Genomic DNA, 22,840 nt, shown 5'->3' on the forward strand with positions numbered 1-22,840 from the left:
CAAGCTTGGCCTGTGTATTGGAAGGCAAAAAAGCATGGCGGCTTTCGTGGAGCCTGACCTAAAAGTGGACTGGGCATTTTTGCTCACCTCCCATTGGTTAAAACTTGGTCGTGTATGATGTAGTTTTTGGAAGGTTGGTGTGTTTGGTGGAGTCCAGAGTCAACGGCCAAGAAAGAATTCTTGAGACATCTTTGGTGCAAAAAAGTGGCTGTATTAAATCACCGGACAGGACCTGGGGGCAGAAAGGGTTGCCCGCGCTGCCTGCTGCCCCAGGATTGTGAGGAGCAACTGATTAATTATATACTTTGGGGCTGGGAGAAGTAAAGATAAGGGAATTTCCAAAAGGACTTTCATACGTCAAAGAAGACTCAGGATCCTGAAGGAATGTTACAATCTGCCTATCTCAAGTATTTGTCAATGGGCTGCCTGTTATAAGGACGTTTAATTTCATCTACCTTTCCTTCTGCCTTTGGTGCCCACGTTAATATCGTTGCACAAAAATGCAAGGCAGTATGGGAGATACGGTCTCTATATGTACCCAGGAATAAGAGAAAACTGGTTTGGTAAACATCCCTACTCTCACCCACAAGTACTCAGAGAGTCCGTGTTTCTAGCTCTGTGGCTCTCTTCAGGACAACAGCAAAACTCTAGAGAATACTGAGAGAAGAAAGACATGTGAGCCTCCTCCACCGATCTTCAAAAGCAGCACTCCAACTGATATATACAGTGGATTTTTTATCTTCAGTTTTATGTGACATACAACTCAAAGCTTCAAGACAAATCCCCGTGGTCCCTCTTCAGTACAGAAATTTTAAACGGCAACTGCTCCTTGGGTCACTTCCTGAGGGACTCAGCCAGTATCAAACCGGAACCATCACACTGCAAGATAGTGGGTAATCCTGTAAACCCAGGTTCAGACATGCCACACTCAGTTGTATCCTTGTTTTGCTTCCCCATCTAGACAATGGTGATAAGATAACACCCACCCTGTCTGTCCCAAGGGGACTTTGTGAGCTTCAGAAAAGGTAGTGTACCTATCAATATTTTTTTAAACTGAAAAGAAGTCCGAAACATTGTTCTTAGTCCTATAGCAGAGAAATTCATCAATTATCTTCCTTCACCTTTATTTTCCCCTGCCCTACTTTCTGTATTTTTTACCCAACCCCCTTGTAAAAGAGCTCGAGGACAGTTTAGTTCTAAGGAAGGTATCAGAGAAGAGCCAAAGGAGTGTCGGAACAATATATGTATTGTTATATATATTGGGCAAGAGGGTTAGATTTGGGGCACCCAAATTAGACAGGTTTATGATCCTTTCTACCCAGAAAGTGGGCTGTGGTAGGAGACTGGACAGCTGATACTTTAAGAGGGTAGGGAGAATGGAAAGGCTGAATTTTTAGATATCCAAAATGATATCCCCATGGTGTTTGCACCGAACTTTAAGAGCAGAAGGAACTAATGACTGAAGTTGGTTACAAGTCAAAGTTCTAAGTGATCGAATCTTCTGGAGTGCAGATGACAACCAGCACTCCATGCCTGGGTTGCTGGATCCTTCTGCATCAGATCCAGCAGAACAAATGGTTAGTGTGTGTGCAGTGGGATTCTTTCTGTGGGCTGTGGCAACACTACTGATAAAGTGATATGACTTCATGGACTATTTGCCCTTTTGTGAAGCCAACGCCTATTCAGTATAATTTTAGAGGCCGCCTGGGCTTACAATTACCTCTCCCTACTGCCTTCAGATACCCAGAATTTCTTTCTTTCTTCTTCTTTTTTTTAATGTTATCTTTGTCTCTTTCTTCTATTTTTTTTTTTAAGATCTTATTTTTATTTATTTGACAGAAAGAGACACAGCGAGAGAGGGAACACAAGCAGGGGGAGTGGCAGAGGGAGAAGCAGGCTTCCCAAGGAGCAGGGAGCCCGATGCGGGGCTCAATCCCAGCACCCCGGGACCATGACCCGAGCCAAAGGCAGACGCATAACGACTGAGCCACCCAGGTGCCCCACCCAGAATTTCTTTAGCAAGACAATCTTTTGTTTCACAATCATAGATAAACTTCATATGCAGATGCACATATCCATGCTTGGTGGCGAATCACAGGTGCTAGGGGACCTGTTTGGATAAGAGAGTCCTAGATACCTAAAGAGGGTGGGGAAGGAGGGAGGCTGGGACTCCCATTGCAATTTCACCTATTTTAATCTTTACCTCTTCTGAAAACTGTGGCCACACCAAACTTTTCAGCTACCATTTAAGTCTCTGAAAACGGCAAGGAGACTTAGAAAATGATAAAAACTAAACAAAACCAATAAACACTAAGTTCCACCAGTAGGGGGGCTGATTAAGTAAATACTGGTACCTCCATGCAGTGGAATACCATGCAGTTTTTAACAAACAAAAAGCATTGTGGATGTTCTCCCTATCTTCTATGGAGTCAAGTCAGGGTAATAGGAAGAGGGGTAGACACCCTATATCTGTATGTGGTTATATGTGCATAAAATAATTCTGGAGGACTACTCAAGAAAACAAGCAGGCTAGAAACAAAGATGATGGTGACAAGCAGGAGCATATCCATGCTGAAGCTTATAAAATTTGAGGCAGCTTCTTTAAGAAAAAGAATGTTAACTTATGACTACAAAATTAGTTGAGAGCCTCAGAAAGGGCCCTTGGTAGGGGCTCTGAAGCTTAATCTTCTCTAGCACATGGTAAATCCAACGCTGCGGACAAGCAGCGAGGGAGAGGGAGGGAGACAACGTCAAAGAATACTTTGAAAGCTGCTAGAAATTTGAGCCATTCTCACCTATTCAGGAAACAAAATTTTTAAGAAATCAGTGTTTTCCCACATAGCTTTGGAGAAAGAGAATTGATTAGGTGACCCAGCCCCGTGAAAAATTTGAGTTCATATAATCAGATTCATAACAAGAAAATTATGAAAACTGTCATGGTAACTATCTGAAATACTGTATTTCATCTATCAGGTTGGCAAAGATCAAAAAGTTTTAAAAACAGGTAGTGAGGGCATGGCGTGTCCTACATCGCCTTAATTTGGTCTGAGTGACCTCCACGGAGAATGATTTGCCCATGCCTCCCACGATTACAGATGCACATACCATTTGACCCAGCAATTCGGCTTCCAGGAGTATTTCCTATGGGTGGACTGGCACGTGTGCAAAGGAACAGATGCCAAGGTTATTCACTGCAGCATTGTTTCTTCTGCCAAACTACTGGGACTACCTCCATAGGAGACTGGCTAGATCAATTATGCTACCTCCATTCACTAGAACGTTACACCGCTGAAAAATAAACCAGGGAAGATCTTTATGTACTGACACGATAGAACAATCTTTATATATTTAAGCAAAAAAACAAAAAAACAAAAAAAAAAAAAAACAAAAAAACCCACACAACCCAGGTTTCAAAATATATTGTGTGCTATCATGGATGTAATGTATTTCCTATAAGCGCAGAATGTTTTTGCAAGCATTTCACAAACAACCTGAAATACAGGAGTGACCAGAAGGGAAGTGGATAGCTGGGGGGCATGTGCGAAAGGAAAACTTTTATACTTTTAAATTTTGGAACAACATGTCAATGTGCGACTTCTTTGAAATACGACTTTTGAAAAAAGTTAAAATAGAGTTTTTTAATTCTGCAAAATCCACCTTAAACTCTAATGAAGCCTGACGTTGGTCAAGGACAACCTGTTGAAGTCCCAAACCTTCACAAAGTTCCACTTAGGATGCGGACCAACCCCAGGCAAAGAAAGATTTGAGAAGACTGTTTCCTCTCCACTGGTGGGGAGAGCACTCGCATTTAGAAGTCTCATTAGTTATTCAATGAGCCAATGATTTTATCATCCGAAATGAAACCTACCCCTGAGGATTATTTTTTTAGTGGACCCAATTAAATTTCCAGGAAATGATTCTTCTATAAGTTCATGGTAGCTCTGAATTCTTCTCTGAGCTCCCCATTATAGTGCATTAGCTCTTTAAAGATGAAGGGACCTCCTCTTCCTAACTCCTGGAGGAGACAGAAAAGGGCCATGGGAGCAGTGTTTCTTCTATTTTCCTTTATTCTCATTGAGGATTTAGAGTTGCTTTGCTGAATTTAAAGAAGACAGGATCGCTTGGGACATGGTTAAAAGCCAAACCTGAGGACACAGCCTAAAAGAAACAAGTCTGGGCCGGGAAGAATATTGGAGCCTAAGTATGCGTCATTATCCTGAACATAAGAAAAGCTGTCACTGATGGAGAGCTGCTACCGCAGCCTTCAAAGATTGAGAATGTAGGAGATACCTTTTGTTACTCACAAATTGTATATTCCAAGAATGGTTTAGGGCCAAGAATGAGTTGCAAGATTGATTTTTTTTTTTTTTTTTTTAAGGAAGACTAGTTATTTCCAGAACAGAAAGGCTTGTGATTTAAAGCATTTATTTCCACAAGATGGTGCTATAGCTTCTGCCAAAGGACGACATTCACATTTCCTTCAGGAGCTAGAAATCCAAAATAAACTTCTGATGGGAACGAGCTCTCTTTGTGCTTTGGTGAATCTGTCAGAGAAGCCTGTTGTGCAGAAAAGTTCTGGTGGGGGTTGATTTGGGTCAAAAGGGTGACTGAGGGTTGTTCAGGTAGGAGTGACTTCCACCACCTCGACACATCCTGGAGCGGGTGTCTCTCACTCAAGGCTTTGTGCTCACCTTCAGCCCCTCCTTTTCCAAAGTGCTCCTCTTCCCACGGTCAGGCATGTATGTGTGTCAGGAAGGGAATGTGGGTATTAAGGAGTGGCATTCATGTCCCCAGTCATGGAAATGAATCTCCCACACCCACCCACACTGTGCACCCAGGGGCAGCTTCAGACTCAGCTTTTCAGAACTTTCCCTCCACTCTGGCCCGCGTTAATCATACTTTCCTTTGAATTTCCCTGGCATTTGGAATATTATTTTACCATATCCATGTAAATTCCCCAAGTTCTCTTGAGACAGAGTCCGTGTCATAATTGCCTTTGCATATCCCCTATATAATGACAAGCAGTCTACCTTGATTTTATGCATAGTAATGAGACTGTGAACACAGACAATCTAAAGTAAGTGTTCAATGACCTTGGTTGGTAGCCTGAGTAATTCGGAGGAGGCTAGCACCAGCAGGCCATTGCCTAGGAGCTGGGAGTGTGATCTCATAAGTCACAACCTCTCTGATGCTGTTTGATCATCTCTAAAGGGAGGGGATTAAACTGTCCTCCTAACTCTGTTTTTCTTTTTAATGTTTTGCCTCTATGACTTTAATGTCTTCAGTATCCCTGCCTTGAGGGAGCCAAATTCATAAAGCTCACCAGGGGATTGTGATGGACTCTGGTAAAGAACTACTGCTCACGTCACGGTTCCCAGATCTGGCTTCTCGTCTTCATTGCATGGGGCACTTAAGCAACAGCAAACAATCTTTCCTGGAGATTGTGCTGATTTACCAGGTTTGAGAACCATGGCAATAAAGCCAGAACTCCTCTAAATGGATGTCATCGATTTTAGTCTCTTTGCAAAAAGGGATCATCCCCAGCCCCATCCTTATCGTCCAAGAATCTTGGGTGGAAAACTTCTGAAACTTCCTGAAACTAAATACCACACCAAAAAGCAAGACAATTTGAATGATGGCACTTCTGGGGCTTGCTTACTGCGATGCAGGATAGGACCCTGCTGTCTCTCCACGATGGCTGGCACTCTGCCTCAGCTGTGACCAGTCCGTGGAAACACCTGGTCATTCTCAGACAGGATTTGCCAGACATTTTAGAGATTCAACTGAATAAGAGGCAGAGGCATATATATTTTCCTCTGATACCTGCACCCAAGTTAAGAATACACCTCTTGGAGAAATTTCAAAAACTAGGAGCCCCCGGAGACCAGGGGAGAGTGTGAAGTCAGGCGACTTGAATGCTGAGGGGGCTTATAAGCCATGCATGCTACTGAGTTTAGACTATATACTTTCAGAGATGGGGCTCCTCTAAAGGGATTTTGTTCAGTTTTACTGTGGTATGATTGACAAATAAACATGGTCTATGTTGAAGGTGTACAGTTTGATGTTGGGTAGGTGTATACATTTTGAAATGATCACCAAAATCAAGGTATGAAACATATCCATCACCCTGCAGAGTTAACATTCTCTTCTTTTTCTTCTCTGCCACTCCTTCCCCATACCTCATGTTAAGCCCACACTATTTGCCCTTCGCTGCACAGAATGTTCTCAGGCTTCTATTTTTACATATCTCCTTTCTGCTATTGGTATGCCTTTCCTCTCTTCCCCTCTCCACCAGGTACAGAGTACTTTTTTAGGACAAGTCAACTCATACAGCACCTTATCCATTGAGATTTCTCTTATTCCCCAAGCAGTGCTCTGTCCTTTATGCCCGCCGCTGCCCTTTGTGGGTATCTTGACACTTATCACACTCTGCTATCATTATTTGCTCCCTTTTTCTCTCCTTGATTAGACTGAGAGCTCCTTGGGGCACAGACTTGGTCTTTGTATATCTGGTTTCCAAAAAAATGCAAATGAGTAAATGAATTTTTAAAAATGAATCAGGTAATTCATATCTATACCTTGAACAACACTAAATTGAGGCTAGTGCCAATGTGCAAAGGTGGAGAAAAGAAAGAAAGAGAGACCAAGGATGGGAAAGGAGAAATACGTTCACCAGGATGGAATGGGATAGTTAGAACCACAGCAGCCAAGCCGGGGGGGGGGGGGGGGGGGGGGGGGGGGGTGGGCTGGGATTTAAAGGAGAAGAATGGAGAGACTATGGTCAGCCAACTTAAGAAAAGAACTGGTGGGTAATGGGATCAGGCAAAAAGCAGAGTCAGAAAAGCCAGAGCTGTATGCAAAGAACTAGCACTGGATCAGCTGAGAGTCAGAATTAACCAAGTGAGAAACCATGTAGCCAATAACATGGGATGATGTCTGGTCAGGGTAGTAAGAGCCCCGGGCAGAACTCAGAGAGTTCCTGCTTTTAAAAAGGTCATTTTTTTAGTCCTGATACCCAGAACTACACAGGACAGTTCTCTGTCCTTCCCCTTCCATGGCTGGATCTCAAATGCACTGTCTCCAATTAATATGTCCCCAAATTCCAGAAATTATACTTTTTCTTCCCCCATCTAATACAGCTCTCATTTCAAAATAACTTTATGTTGAATCTGCTTACCTTTCCCAACCCTTACCGCCTTGTTATTTTAAGTGTATTCATTCAACATGCATAACCATCAGGCACTATTAGGAAAGGAAACTAACCCGTAGCAATCACCTTCTACACTTGTCGTTAAGGTCCCCTCTGTATGATACCTTACTGAAGCACCACAACCACCCAGTGAGGCAGGTATTGCTAAATAGAATTATCCACATTTAAGAGATGAGGGAGATGGAGCACGGGAAGGTTAAGTTGCCACATTTTTGCCTTAAGTGAGTGGTGAAGGCAGGATTCAAATCCACCCCTGCCTGCATCTAAATCCTATCCTCTTTCCATAGTATCATTCTCTCTCCTCTCTAGGACTTTACGGAAGAACTATAAGCCCAAATGAAATATCAGAATCTTAGGATAGGTTGAAAGGCCTGATCAGGAAGCCCAGGCACCACGAGCAAGCATCAAGACATGGAAAAGAAGAGTAAAATGAGAACTGTGCTTTGCAAAGTGAGGGGAAGAGGAGCCTAGAGCGTGGATTTGTCCCCAAATGTGTCCACCCTGTAGACAGTGATGCTCCCTGGGGGGAGCCAGCCCCCTGGGGATACATTTTAACTTTCCTACATCTCACCACTAGCTGAAAAGTCCGGTCCAGCCTTGTCTGCCTAATTCTCTGGACGAGAGCCCAGAGGTCATGGAATCAAGGGTGGTGACCTAAAAAAAAAAAAAAAAAAAGTGCTGTTAGGTCAGGGCTGGCAGAACAAGAGGAGTCTGTTCTGTGAGACCTGACATTCAGAGGAAACTAAGGCACAGAGAACTGTCCCTGGGGGAACCAAGTCAAGACGGAGGGGAGCAGAAAGAATAGCCAGGCTGGTTTCTGAGGCAGCTCCAGCACCCCAGACGGCATCACCACCCCCTGGAGGCAGTGTTGGAAGAGCAGGGATCCAGGATTTGGAGTTTACTAACTTTACTCTCTACCAGAAATCAAGGGCCCCCTTGTGCCCCGGGACTGAGTTTTCTCTCCTCACCTACAAAAAGAAAGTTTTACCTTAAACTCTTTGACTTACCACACTCCCCATTCTTGCTGAGCTTCGGACACTTGCTTGGCCTGTCCTTACAGACCTGAACTCCTAATTCTGCTTTCCTCGCTGCTTTCCACACCTTAACGCAGTAGCTTAGAGTTGGCTGGTGGGAGGATGCAGAACTGTTTAGGGCTTAACCCTTCAGAGTAATAATGAGCAAAGCAGCATATTCTTTGAACACAGAGATGCTTCAGGACTTTATTGGAGAAGACACCATTCTACCTTAATGATAATCTATCCTAAAGTCCTCAGAAACCTAGTAGGCACGGTCAGCCAGGATCAATGGAGCAGTCAGTGGGCACCATAATCTGGAAATGGTCTAACCCACTAGATATTTGGGCTTGTAGATCATGGCATTCCCAAGAACAAAACGGCCAGAGAGCCTATGAAGACTCTACTTGGAAATCCCTGGAGGAATGAGTGGGGCGGCGGGGGGGTGATCTGGCTAGAATGAACAGATAAAGAATCTCTGTCCCCCTAGGTGAGGGATTCTTACTAAGTCTGTGTGGCTGCGCCACAGAACATTGTGGCTTTCTTTGAAGTCTATGGACAGGCATGAAGATAGACCTCCTCAAGCATGGCCTCAGAGACCAACAGAACATAAGGTTTCCCTGGAAGAATCAGAAAAAAAAAAAAAAATACAAGCATGAGAAAACACGCAGGACTGAGACCTAGATACTTGAATAGATACACACGTCCTGGGAAGAATACAGAAGGAACACATACCCTGAGCTATATAATCGACCTAAAATGAACTTTAAAAATACAGAAGGAAACACAGAGGAAAGCCATGGCCACGCTGTTTTAGAGATGCACGTTCCTAGGCCCTAAGAGATGGAGACAGGTGGACATCAAGGGAGAGAAAGGAACATTGAGGCCCGAAGATAAAGCGCACAAACACAAAACCTCAGACATTCAGAGACACAGACCAGCCAAAAGATAAACACCCGCAGCAGGCAGATCGGCGGGGTCCAGAGGCAGGCTTGGGTGGCGACCCGAAGAAAACACAGAAGAAACACCCGGGCAGTTCGCGGAGACACGCGCGACTCACGAGAGGCCCCCTCGGTCCTCCCCGGGCCCCGCGCCCCGCGGTCCCGCTGCCGGCCTCCGAGCGCCCTGCCCCGCGCGCCCCGCGCCGCTCTCCCGCGCCGCGCCGCCGCCTGCGCCCGGCGCCCCGCGCCCGGGGCTCCCCTCCCGGCCCGCCCGCCCGCCACTTCCCAGCTCTGACGCGGGAGCCTCCTTCACACCAATGGGGCTCCGGCGCAGTCGGGCCCTGCCCCTCCCCCAGGAAGGTGTGTCCGCGGTTTCCACACCTGAAACTTCCTAGGAGAGTCAGATCCCTCCCTCCCGTCCGGGCGGGGAGGGGCGGGCCGCGGGTGGGGCGGCTGGGGCGGCCGGGCCTGCGTTGGGGACGGCCGGCCGGCGCCTGGGACCCGGAGGGGACTCTTGGGCCGAGACAGCATGTGACACTGCCCAGGTGGGTGCCCTCCTCCCTCGCAGCTCGTGGCTCCGGGCGGGCGGCTGTAGAGCCCCGGCGGAGGTAAGGGAGGGCCGGGAAGGACCGGGATCCGGGCCTTCACCCTGGGGCCAGCCCCGGCGGGGGTCGCGGGGCACCGGCTCCGGAAACGGGGGGCAGGGCAGATAGGCAGAGAGTTCGGGGCTATGTGACTGAGTACCCTGGGCTGAAGAGGAGGGAAGCTGGAGGAAATGCTCTTGCCTGAAAAACTTGCTTCCGGCCTGGTCCCCGCCTTGGAAATGGGCACCCTGCCCCCAGATGTTCCCGGGGCCAGTAATCAGGGCTCTTCCTTCAAAGTCTCCGGCTCTGGGGAAACCTAACCCCCATAGTAAGAAATAACTGAGATTCCCTTTGTGGCCATATTCCCTATCTAGACGTGTTTTATTGTCTCCTTTTTCTTACCCGGGCCTGGGCCTTCCTTCATTTATCTTCCTATGGATTCGCATACTGTGTATGTCTAAGTACACGCCTCTCCCTGTTCGCCAAGGCCCCTGAACCCGTAAAAATGACTCCTGCCCAGCCCCCACCCTATTTCCCCATATATTCGAAGAACTCCCAAAGCTTCGTCTTCACGGTGACTTTGCATTCTGACGTTGGGGAGGTGGGAAGGGAACTCTTTGAGCTGGGAGTTGGGGGTGGGGGTGCTAGAACAGGGCTAGTTCTGAGCATCCTCTATGGTTGCCTTCCAGCAGGATTGTCCCAGGAGAGCTAATCCTGATGCCAGTGGATTTTCAGAACTCAGCCCCTCTCCCCTTCCTGGATCTTGGATTCCCAAGACAGATTTGCTCTCCTGTCCACCTAGACGTGACCTCTGGCCAGGACTCTTGTCAGGTTGAGGGGGAAGGGTGTGTCAGACAGACCAGGGAGAGAACTTTCTTTTCCACTTTCTTGCCTCCTTTGCTCCCCAACTTGCATTCCCCGGTCTTGCATCCTTGGCCTACTCTGGAAATCCCAGCTCCTAGCTAAACAGCTCCCGATGTGGCCTCTTTCTTAGGCTTCCTGTTTTATCTACACTTTGAGTTTAAAGAAGCTCCTGGCTTAGGCCCTAGCAAAGTGGGGATCATTTGTTAACCAATCTGGGTTAACAGAAACTGAAGCCATGTCTATTGAGGGGGTTCTTGGGGACCTGGGAGGAGAAAGGATGGGGGTGTCAATTCTGAGAGAGACTGTTTGGCAGGAAGATTGCATGTTAGTATCCTAGTGGGGGAAGAGAGAGAAGTCAGGAGGCAGGCAGAGGAACCCCTCGTCAAAAACTCACGATGTACTATATGTTGGCTAATTGAATTTAAATAAATAAAAAAAAATACAATAATTCTAAGTATAGTCAGGAGTCATCACATATTAGGTGTCCCGAGTGTGTATGGCTTCCCGTATCATAGTCTGTCCGAGGTTGTCTGTGGCCACATTAAGCATGGTGTCTGTAGGATAGACAGGACCATGTCATTCGTGGTGTCTGGAGTGGTCAGTCACTATGTGGTATGGACAAGAATGGGGTCACACACAGGATCATGGGTTGAACAGGAGCAGTGTTGCTCAAGTGTCAGTGGTGTAGCCTCAAACAGGTGACTTGCAGCATCTGGTGTAGACAGGGATGAGTCACTGTGTCTGTGGAGTGCACAGGAGCTGGTCATTTATAGTGTCTGCAAGGTGGACCAGAACAAGGTGACCTCAGGTTCTCTGTTAAGGACACAAAGAGGTTGCTCACACTCACATTATCTCTGTGGATGGCACCAGCGCCGTGGATAGATTGTGGGGCATACATCAGCATGGATATTCTGGGTCAGCTGATGGGGTCTACAGGACAGTAGATAATGTGGTATTTTCAGACATAAGGGAACAGATGAGAGATGTTTATTACAGTTTTCATTGGGATGGTGGAGCTTTCCTCAAGTGGATGGAACACAGATGTTAGTAGTTAGTGGTCCAGAAAGCTGCTCTCGTTTTCCTATCTGTGTTGCCCCTAACATTGGGGGCAATGATGTCAAACAGTAAATAAAGGCATTCATCTATATGGTGGTCTTATTTTCCAAATCAGAGGGAGAACATTTTGATTTGGGAGGTATTTTCCTAACGTGAGCAGTAGTATAGTAAGTTCAAGAGTATCGCAGTGATTTGTCGTGTCAGTCAGAATACTTGAACCTCACACTGCTACAAAATCCAGGAAGCATGATCCTCCAAAAAGCACATGGCGCTCAACACCGGTTCAAAGAACAAGCGGTGTCATTGGGAGGAGGGGATATCTTTGAAATACAGTTCTCTATCTGGTGATTAGAAATCGGGTGTTGGGGGGCTCCCAAGGAGACACTGAGCTCTGTCGCACCCTGTATTGATAGAGTGACTTGGGGCTTTGTCTTGAACAAAGTGGCATGTGGACAGGGTCAGCAGGTGCAAAATGTTTCTGGCCTGGAGGAAGGCTGGATCACCATGATGCCACACCCCATCTTTGCCTGTGCTCAGATAAATAGTGATTATTCACCCCTGGTGGATAAGGAGATGAGAAGGTAACTGACATATGGGCAAGGCAAAAAGGTTCTCTCCTGATGCCTTTATGCGAGTGGAACCATGTTTTGCAGCTTTCCTCGAGCTTTGGTCATGCCTGATTGCAACCAGATCCCTAAGACAGGATCAGATATAGGGGACATAGGGTACGTTCCTCCTTTGTGGTAAATGGTGGCTGATCTGGTGACCACCAGTATTTCCAAATGGATAAAGGCAGTGTTAGAAATAGTGTCAGTGGGCTTGTAGGAGAGAGACATGCATCGTGTAACCCCAACGGAACCGAAGATCTCCACGTACCCCAGGGCGCGTGGAGCTACAGCCTGAATAGAGCAGGCAGACGCTCATGTGTTTAGGGGCTGCTTGTTTTGAGGACTTTGAGTGTGTGCTTGGGTATAGGGCCAGGACAATACAGATGTGGGTGAGGGGAGACTTCAGGTGACATCACATAGTCTCCTTAGGCAGGTAGGAGGCAAGTTTCAGAAAGTGTTTATGGTGCGTGTGGTTGAGAGAATAGGGTCGCATCACAGTATCATCTAGTGATTATAGTATTTTGTACTTAGGTCTAGAAATAGGGAGCAAATCATGCACTGTGTCAGTTAACTGAAAGAGGACGTAAAAGTCCTTCCACACAAGTATGCTTATGTTAGACACGGCTCTTTGCCCCATATAGATGGTATCTGTGTCTATGGGGTGGCCAGGAACTTGTTACACACCACCTCTACAGGGTGGCTAGGGACCTGTGTGTTTGGTTATGTCAGGCTCTATTGCATAGGAGCAGCAAGGGTGGCTTACTGTGTGTGTGTGTGTGTGTGTGTGTGTGTGTGTGTGTGTGTGTGTGTGTGTGTGTTTGTGGTTGGGTTCTCGTGCAGGCATGCTTGTGTAAAGGTGTATGCTTGTGCAGTAGCTCAGTGGGACGGCAGGCGTTTTGGGTAGTAGGCTTCCGCGTTAAGCACAGAGAAGACAAGAAAAATGTGCGGGTCCAGGGGCAGCTGTGGGTTCCACAGGCCCCCGGGGTCTTCTCTAGGCCAGTGACCTGCTAACTGATCCCAGCTGGGCTCCTGGTTGCTTATAGTAGACGTCAGGCAGGAGACTTTGGGTTGAGCTCACCTGTACCATTTGCTTAGGTAGTTTGAGCAAGTGTCTAGGTTATGGGACCTCCAGTTTCCCCACCTGTAAGTGAGGCAGAGCTTCTCATGTGTCTCTAAAGGTCCTTCCAGCTCATAAATCCTCTATTTCTCTTTTATACTTTCTCTCTCCCCAACAGTAATTGCAATCCCTAACACTTCTGTGACCCTCAAAGTTAACAGTATACTTTTTAATGTTACTTAGTCTTCATTAGAAATCCTTGCAAAGGAAGAATTTAAACCCCTGTTAAAGATAAGAAAATGGGTGTTCAAGTAAATTAAATGATTTCTACAATTGTCTAAAAATGACAATGGGGAGAATTAGCAAGATGCATACAAGGCAGAAGTAAAAATTGAACAGCATGCTCTTAACGCTGTCTTCTTCCCTTCTTCATTCATGCAATAAATCTCTGTGGAGGGCAAAGTCAGCTGCAGGCAAGGAGACAGAGCGGTTAATATGGCAGTGTTTCTGCCCTTATGAAACTCATGCTCTGGCCCAGAAGAGAGACATTAAATATGTAATTATAAGCGCAGTGAGTGTGAGAGAAGCAAAGGGTGCGCTGGGGCAGAAGAGAATTCCCCGCAGAGGAGCAGTACACGTGAAGGCCCATAGCACAGGCATGGCGGGTGGGGGGCGGGGGTGCTGAGAGCTGTTGAGGCCCCTGCAGGGGAAGGCAGAGGTCAGGCGTGGAGGGCATATAACCCAGGCTGAATATTTGGGTTTCATCTCAGTGGCAGTCAGAGGCTACTGGAGAATTTAAACTAGAAATGGGGCATTGAAGGATCGGTCCCATGCAGTGCAGAGAATGCCTCGGTAACGGCAAGAGGAGCTGTGTGGAGGCCAGCGGGCTGGGTGAGAGAGGACCGGAGAGCGCACCAGGGGCTGGCGGTGCGGATGGACGGAAGTGGACAGACTCGAGGGATAGGTAGGAGGTGGGCTCAACAGTACTTGGCCGCGGATCTGCTCTGGGGAAGGTGGGCCGGGCGGGAAACAAGAATTTTGTTCCGTCGTTGAAAAGCATGTATTGAGCACCGAGTATGGACCAGGTTTTGCGCTAGGTGTAGACAGTCGATCAAGATGGATGTAGTTCTTGATCTGGTGGAGCTTACCGCCTATTGTTTGGGGTAGATGATAAATCGAAATACATACATAACTGTAATTGTATAAATGCTGCAGAGGAGAAGTGATGTGAATGAGAGCTCGTAAGTCTCTGGCGGGGAGTGCAGTCAGCTGGTCAGAGGACTGGAGGAACTTATGGAGCTAAACCAGGAACGTGTGGTCTCACGAAAAATAAGAAAGAGTCTATCTAAAGGCAGTCGTGTCAGATCCCGACAAGAACCACCACGCTAAGTGTCCTTTGGTGTTAACATGGGCGATCATGGGGGACGTGGGCAGCGTGGTGCTTAGTGAAGCAGGGATGGGGGCGGGTGAGATGTGAAGAGGTGAGGACCTCAGGTACGAACAGTTCCTTCCACAGTTTAGATGAGAAAGCCATGGCTGTGCTTCAGTTGAGGGATGGTTCCGACAGAGACGGGGATGGTGCGAGAAGAAGAGAAAATCCATCGCATAAGGTGATTGAGAAGACAAGCTAAAGAACGTGGCGCGTAAGGGGAGGGACACCTGTTGGGTCATCAAAGCAGGAAGGGGGAAAGAGCGAAACTCGGGGTGCTCTGAATTGCCAGGAACTGAAGTAGTTCCTCTCTAGGGCTTTCTAAATTCTTTGCAAGGTAGGGGATGATGTTTTCTGCTGGAAGTGAGAAGGCAGGTGGGAAGGTCAAACTTTTAAGAATTGATGGGAAAAGTTCACAAGGTTGCTGGAAGCCGGGGGGAGTAAGCTCAGGAGAGTAGCACAGTGTCATGGACCTGGCTGAAGGGGGTAACCACTGTGTCTACTACGGTTTAATCTAATAAGTCTAGTTATCATTCTACTTTACAACAACTGCTTTATTATTTTTTTATTTTTAAGATTTTATTTATTTATTAGAGAGAGAGAGAGAGCGGGGAGGGGCAGAGGGAGAGGGAGAAGCAGACTCCCTGCTGAGCAGGAAGCCCGACAACATGGGGCTCGATCCCAGGACCCCGGAATCATGACCTGAGCCGAAGGTAGACGCTTAACGGACTGAGCCACTACAGGCGCCCCTACAACAGCTGCTTCTATAGTGGGAGACAGAATTGCTAATTAGTTACAAGGCTCTGCTAGATACTATGGAAAATAAGATGAGTCAAGTCCAGACTGTGCATAGGGAGATCACACTACACTTTAGTACCTTGGACACTGGCTGCAACGGCCAGGCTGATTCTCATGCCTTCAGCAGCTTTGGAGGAAGATCCCCCTTCTTCGTTCTCTGGGCTTTTGGATCTAGGGTGTGTCACTCACAGTGTCTGGGAGTTATACAGGACTGAGTCACGCTTGGTGTCCAGAGAGTAGACAGGGAGAGACAGTATGACATAATACAATCTAGAGAGTAATGATCCCTGGGAGTGCTCCGTGCTCTTTGACAACGGTCTCACGCTCTAATTTAATCATTTATTATCTGTCTCCTCCATAAGACTGCAGGCTTCATGAGGACACAGTCTTAGTTTGTCTTGTTTACCACTGAATGCCCTGCCCTTAAAGGGGTCACTTGGTAAATATTTATTAGGTGAATAAATCAGTGATACATTTCATAGAAGCTATTGCTTACTTTGTTGAGTATTTTTCATCTCCAAGAATGACTGTAAATGAAACCAAAGCAATGTCTCACTCTTACTCTCTATGGTCTGTCCCTTTGATAGGTAGAAGCAAAAAGGGTGATACAAACTTTGTGTTTTATTCCTCTTTAGGGCTCAGCCCTGATGGAGGCTGAGGAGCCCCAACATGGGGCCTCGACCCCCATCCCTGCCTTAGCAGAGCTCAGTGTTATCCCGGAAGCTCTCAGGAGAAGCAGTCAGACCGCGACCTTGGGGCGCGAAGCTCAAGAAGGCTGGGAGCCATCCTCCACACGGGCAGAGGGACGAGGACTCGCGGAGACCCAGCAGGGAGACGTAAGGGATGTGAATAACTGTGCAGCCGAGAGCATGACTGCCTTCCCCAGGGAAGCCCCTGCAGGTGCGGAAACCAACCAGGAAGACTCTGGGGGGGGGACAGGGGACACCCCAGGGCCCCAGGAGGCAGTGCCTCAGAGCGTGGCAGATGGACGCGCAAGGACACCGGCTCCCTCAGAGCTTGGGACCTGCCCTGTTCAAGGTGAACATCTAGACGTGGTCCCAGTATCCGGTGAGCTGGATGGCAGAGTGGAGATGGAATTCAGACCAGAGCTCGCGTCTTTGACTGGGGGAACTGGACATGCAGAAGAGAAGGAGGAGGCTTTCCCAGACACCCCTGCTCAGCCCAGATTTGGGCCTTCCTATGAAGAGCACCCAGCAGAGACCCACCAGCCAGGGGACTCTGTCGGGCAGGGGGAAGAGCTGCAGTCTCTGGAGGCACAAGAAAGTCCAGGGAGAGGGGGACTCATGTGCCTCCTGGGGGCCAAGGGGCTGAAGGAGCAGGGACGAGGAGAAGCAGGCTTCCAGGAGGAAGGACCTGTCGGGGAGGATGGGCGTTTAGGGGAGCAGGAACAGCTGGGGGAGCAGGTTAATGGCACAGAGGGAGAACAAAGGCAAAAACAGGAGCAGATACAAGGTGATGTGATGCTTGCAAAACAGGGAGAAAGAATGGGGCTTTCTGGGGAGTTGGAAGGTCCACACTCTAGTGAGCAGGAGAGGAAGACTCTGGGCCAGCGAGAGCTACAGCAGGGAGAGGAGGGGGAGAGGGAGTTAGGGGGCTCAGGGGAGAGGAGCATGGATGCTCAGAACGAGGAGAAGCAAAGCTCGGCGGGGAGATCAGGGAAAGTAACTGGAAGGCAAGAAGGTCGAGGGCTTCAGCGCAAAGGGATGTCAGTGGAGGGCCAGGAGGAGCAGCCGGGGAATTGGGATGGGGACCCGTTGTGGGGAGAGGCCAGAGAGGGAAGTACAGAAGAGGCGGGGGCACGTGATGGTCCTTCCACACTGGCTCCAGTAGCCCCTGAGGTCTCGTCTCCCTGCGACGCGTTTCTAGACACCTGTTATCCCATGACCAGTATTCCTGGGACTCAGAAGGAGCCCAGGGCTGGGGAACTATCCCCTGTAGCTCCAGCTCCTATACTGGAGCCAGGAGGATTGTCCTGCCAGCTAGTTTCTTTACTTGGCTCTTTTCCTGCTGGGGAGTCACCTGACCAAGAAACAGCTCAGGATGGCCAGCCGGAGGGATCCGAGCTGGGGAAGGGGGCAGTGTTCAGCCCGGAGACTGAGATGGTCTCTGCCAGGACATCAGCAGCTCCTCCAAGGACACCAGATTCAGCTCCTTCCAGTCCTGCCGATGTCTTCCCAAGCACAACTACATCATCATCTGCCAGCCCCCTAGTTGCCTCTCCCAGGAGGGAGCCCTCTCTTGTTACACATTCTCCAGAAACCTCCAGAGCATCTCTTTGGACTAACAACGCATCTCACTGTGGGGCTTCTGAGACTCCCCCAGCTGCTCTCCGTGGCTTCCTGTCTACAGAGGCCACCATGGAAATATCCACCAGCTCCAACCGGGCCAACCCTCAGAGCCCCCTAGGCCACTCTACAGGGGCTATCCAGCACCTAAGGAGCAACTCCTTCCCGGGCTTTCATAGGACAGAGCCAACTCCGGACCTGCTGGGACTTTCACTTTCCTTCTCCCATTCAGAGTTGCCCTGGAGGGCCCCCAAACCTGCTCTCTATGGCTCTGTGATCCCGAGAAGGGACAGGAAAAGTGGTAGGGACTGCAGGATCATTCCAGAATTCCCTAGTTCCTCATCTACTCTGGGGCAGGACTCTCAAGAATTCACTTCAAGTCCGGAAAGATCCAGTAGTCCCTGTAGCACCCAGCCATGTGGCTCCCGACACACTTCAGCCTCTGCCCCAGAGTCTCCTGCCTATGGCTCTTCCCCACCCCTTGTCTCTGTAGATGTGAGGATCCATGAGCCTCTGCCCCCTCCTCCCCCAGAGAAGAGGCGTGTCCACCCCTCCATGGTAGAGAGAGACAGCCATCTCCACGCAGGAGTTCCCACGCTGAAGCGATGTGGCCATCCTCTTCCATTGGCCCCAGGTTCGGGGCTACATGGCCCCCCCAGAGGCCCACTTCCCCCAGTTCCTGACTCCCTCGTGGCAAGGCAGCACCGTCCTCTGCCCTCTACCCCGGACGCTCCCCACCCTACTCAGACCTCCTCCTCCCGCAGGCTGAGATACAACAAGCCATTGCCCCCAACCCCTGATTTGGCCCAGCCCCACCATTCTGTTTCTTCTTCTAGTAGTCCAAGGATCTACAAGCCTCTACCCCCTGTCCCTATTATGGATCCTCCCACTGAACCACCCCCGTTACCCCCGAAGTCCAGGGGGAGGAGTAGGAGCACTCAGGGAGAACTCATGAATGCAGGGTGTCAGGGCAAGCCAAGGCCTGCTTGTCAAGAGTGGACAGTCCCCACTCCCCATTCTGTTGGACGTACCTCCTGGCCCCCAGCCATGGGCCGATCAGCAGACTCTTCAGCCTCCACCAGCAGGAGCAAGAGGGAAGTGTCCCCTGGCATGGCTTTCAGCAACGTGGCAACCCTTCTAAGTCCCTCTTCCCCAACCACACACTGGAGTCTGGAGCTCCAGGGACCCACCTCTGAACCAGGACCCTCAGAAGAGTCTGAGGCCCCTGCCAGAGGATCTTGGAGAAGAACAGCCCCTCAGGAAGGAGCCAGTGGCCTGAGGAGGTTGGATGTAGGCCAAGCAAGGCAGTCAGAAAAACTCAGCCATCCCCATCTGGAAAAGGCATCCAGCTGGCCCCACAGGCGGGACCCAGGGAGACCACCAGAGAGCAGCGGTGGGCAGGTTGCAGATCCTGGCGAGGGATCCAGTAAGCACAAGGGCTGGAACCGGCAAGGCCTGCGCAGACCTTCCATCTTGCCTGAGGGCTCTTCAGGTAAGCAAGGAGCAAGGATCATGGTGACGCTCATGTCGGACCAGGCTTCCTCCAGCTCTCACCACCTCACCCATCTTCTGTCCCCAGGGCCTCCACTGTTCCCTCTGGTGGCTTCACTCGTCCGCGTACCCCGCGTCAACGACGAGGGAGGCCCTTGAAAGCCTCTCTGAGCTCCCTGTAGTGCTCCTCTTCCTTGCCCTCTACTCGGTCACCCAGCCGTGGTGGTGTTTTGTTGTGCACCTGTTTTTCCCAAGACGGTTGTGGATGATCCCCCTCTCCCCCACCATGACACACATACTTTCCAGCTACCAGCACCTCTTTGAGGTCCTCCTAGTAGTAGCGAAGACCTCCTCTTCTTGTCCAGTTCACATCTGATACCAGGGATGGGGACGCGCCTGGTAATAGTGTCCCCAGCTGCATTCTCCCTTGGCACCGGTCTCCTGCACAGACTCGCAGTTGAGCCCTTCTGTTCCCTCAGACGCCTACATCTCCTGCTTTAGGTCTTACCTTCCTGGGCTCCCTGAGTGTCCCTCTACAATCTCAGTGACTTCACCATTTCCATTTCTAGATACAAGAGGTCCAGCCGTAGAAAAACCCCTTGGCCCTTCAGACACCATTGTTTTTCGGTGAGTCACCTTCTCTCCTAACAGGCACACTTGGACTGTCTTTTCTTAGGATACTGAGACTTCCATTAGTTGACAAGGGTTCTGGGACGCTGTGTCTTCCAGGGGTGGGAAGGGGAAGAGACGTATACCAGGAGTCCAGGATGAGGGCATCTTTTCTCTTACCTGGCTGTCAGCTGGGTCTGACTCTCCCATCCTCCTAGGTTCTTTAGCCGTGAACTAAACCCCCTCTAAAAGTTCAACATGACATCCAGAACAGCTCTGAACTACCTAAAAGTGGGTCAGGCTACAGCTTGCCTCTTGAGGGGATTCAGCCCTCACATCCCAGCACACGGCCCAGAGATCGGAGACTATCTCATCTACGGTCACCTGGGGCTTCTCTGCGTCAGTGGCCAGCAAGCACCCAGAGCCCTTCTTGCCTCCGCAGGGAGAAAAAACCAAAGGAGGTAATGGGAGGCTTTTCAAGACGCCGCTCGAAGCTCATCAACTCCTGTAAGTACCTAGAAACAGAAGTATAGACCCATATGGCATTTTGCCCAAGACTGGAGCTCATGACTTTTCTCAGTGGGGCTGTGATGTCTACAGGGAAGAGAATCTCCTGGAGAGCCAGAAGCAGCTTGGTGGCTTCTGTCTTTGTGCCTCAACATCCCTGTCTCCCTAATTCTCTCCCTCTGCCACGCCTCTTTGCCCCTGTAGCTCAGCTGCTTTACCAGGAGTACAGTGATGTGGTTCTGAACAAGGAGATTCAGAGCCAGCAGCGGTTGGACAGCCTGGGAGAGGCGACCGGGCCCGCCTCTCCCCGGCAGCCCCGGAGGACCCTGGTCTCCTCAGAGTCTTACCTGCAGCGCCTGTCCATGGCCTCCAGTGGCTCCCTCTGGCAGGAAATCCCTGTGGTGCGCAATAGCACCGTGCTGCTCTCCATGACCCACGAAGATCAAAAACTGCAAGAGGTACTCAGCGGGGCAGGGTCGGGGCAGGGGATGGGCCTACAGGAGGGAGGGCAGAGTCTCATCCTGATTTCCTCCTCACCGCCGCCACCACCACCGGCAAGAGCAGGCTGTCCCCACCACCCACTCACCGCACGCTCTGGGCACGCCACGGCTATCGCTTGTCTCCCCTCTGATGCATGTGAATTGCTTTCTGGTTGTTAGCACTCGCCTTCCTCCCCGCTTCCGCAGGGCGTGGGCTGCTTCCTCCTACCTGTTGTTGGTTGGGGCTCACACAAAGTTACCATGACCCTGAATCTGTTGGGAGGAATGTGGAATTAATCCCTTCACTATAGCTGCTTCAGGCTATAGACTAAAATTTCCCTCTTCAGCCAGGGTTCCACACTACACTGAAGTTTTTCTCTTCCACCAAGGCAAGTGAGTGGCTTTTTGCTGTGTCCCTTGCAGCTGTCCTGTGGTCCACTGGTCTCATACAGGCTTTGGAATGACCATCAGTCTTGGCTCGGTCCTTACACCCAGTGGCAATACTGTAGTAGAGGCTGTTTGTCTGATGTCACATTATTACCATTAACAGGTTTCACATGGAGAGCTTCTCTTAATAATCAATCTGAAATATGGGGTAGAACCTCTCTTCCCGGGAAGATAATATGGCACCATGGAAAGGCATCATGGAATCATGTTGACGTATTTGGTGGGAAGGAGTCAGATGTTGGCCAGACGGACTTAGAGATAAACAAATCAAACAGAGGCAGCTATAAATGTTTAGGATTTTTGACGCTCAGACCTGGGGGCCTTATTCTGACCTCAACTTCTGAAGCACATGGAGGATGTGCAGAAAATGAATGATCTGCCCAATACTTATGGAACCAAACAACAGGAGATGATATGAAACCTAGCTCTCTTTCAGCAAACTCCAGCAACACTGGGAAGTCCACCAGGCCTCCTAGGCCAGCCCTGGTCTCCTGTTTCTGAGAAGCCTCTATGCTTCTATGCACATAGTCCTTTCATAAAATAGCATTTCTGGGGTCTACAAGGTGCTTGCACCAACCCCATTTCTTTTGACTGTCACAACATCTTTGTGACATGGAGGTCATTGTACCTACACAAAAAGACAGAAAAACCTGAGGTTCAGTGAGGTTAAGTGAGCCACACAAAGTCATATAGTCAGTGAATGTTGGAACCAATACTCAAATGTACCTTGTGTCCCAGTTCAGTGTTGTTGTATGCGAGGGTCATCACCCAGGTGTGTGTGTGTCTTCTTTCTCTTTCTGTCCCTCCATCTACTTGAATTGCGTGCTTGGATGAAGAGCATGAGCAGCCCAGCTGGAGGAGGACCGGGCCGTGAGCCATGGCGCCCCCTGCTGGAACCTCCAAATAAGTTCTCAAGTGCTGGACCATCTCCATTAAACCACGCAGCACATCTCGTGATGGTCCTTCCACACTGGCTCCAGTAGCCCCTGAGGGGCAAATATCCTGCTTCCTCCCATTTCTCCTCAAACCCCAGATCACCTTCATCCCCTAAACCTGTCCCTCTTTCAGAGTTCTCTGGCTCAGTAACTGAGTCTGCCATTCACTCAGTTACCAAACTCAAAAACCAAGGCATTACACTATGACTCTGGCTGCTCTTTCAGCCCCATTTCCAGCAAAGAACCAAGTTCTTCCAAATCTTCCTCCTAAATAATTAGGAAGCCGGCCTACCCCTCCCCATCCCTGTGGCCCTTCAGACCTCCATCTGTCACCTGGAATGACTATGGCAGTTTCCTAACATGGCTCCCTTGCCCCTTCTACTCTTCTTCACATCGTGCTCAGAAATAACATTTATAAAAATCAAATCTGATCAAGTTATTTCCCTACATGAAACCTCTTTTTAGTCTTCCCATTGCCTTAAGTCCAAACCTTTTTACCTTGTTTC

The 22,840-nt window shown here is 49.3% G+C and overlaps 1 protein-coding gene across 4 annotated transcripts in view; it reads left to right on the top strand.

Annotated features, from left to right (window-relative positions):
• The first annotated feature begins 9,590 nt into the window (after nucleotides 1–9,590).
• Nucleotides 9,591–22,840, top strand: part of ARHGEF5 (Rho guanine nucleotide exchange factor 5) — a 34,714-nt gene continuing 21,464 nt past the window's right edge. For 3 of the 4 annotated variants that reach the window (XR_003516355.2, XR_003516356.2, XM_027573178.2), the window contains exons 1-5: nucleotides 9,591–9,709; nucleotides 16,196–19,358; nucleotides 19,927–19,984; nucleotides 20,409–20,473; nucleotides 20,678–20,931. Coding sequence is in view for 2 of the 4 variants with exons in the window: in XM_027573178.2 (XP_027428979.1) it covers nucleotides 16,208–19,358; nucleotides 19,927–19,984; nucleotides 20,409–20,473; nucleotides 20,678–20,931 (3,528 nt within the window). In the remaining 2 variants the exon portion in view is untranslated. Of the gene's footprint in view, nucleotides 9,773–16,195; nucleotides 19,359–19,926; nucleotides 19,985–20,408; nucleotides 20,474–20,677; nucleotides 20,932–22,840 lie in introns of all 4 variants that reach the window. The other variant, XM_027573180.2, reaches the window with a different exon arrangement.

The sequence above is a fragment of the Zalophus californianus genome, chromosome 12, assembly GCF_009762305.2.
Source record: "Zalophus californianus isolate mZalCal1 chromosome 12, mZalCal1.pri.v2, whole genome shotgun sequence".
NCBI classification, from domain to species: domain Eukaryota; kingdom Metazoa; phylum Chordata; class Mammalia; order Carnivora; family Otariidae; genus Zalophus; species Zalophus californianus.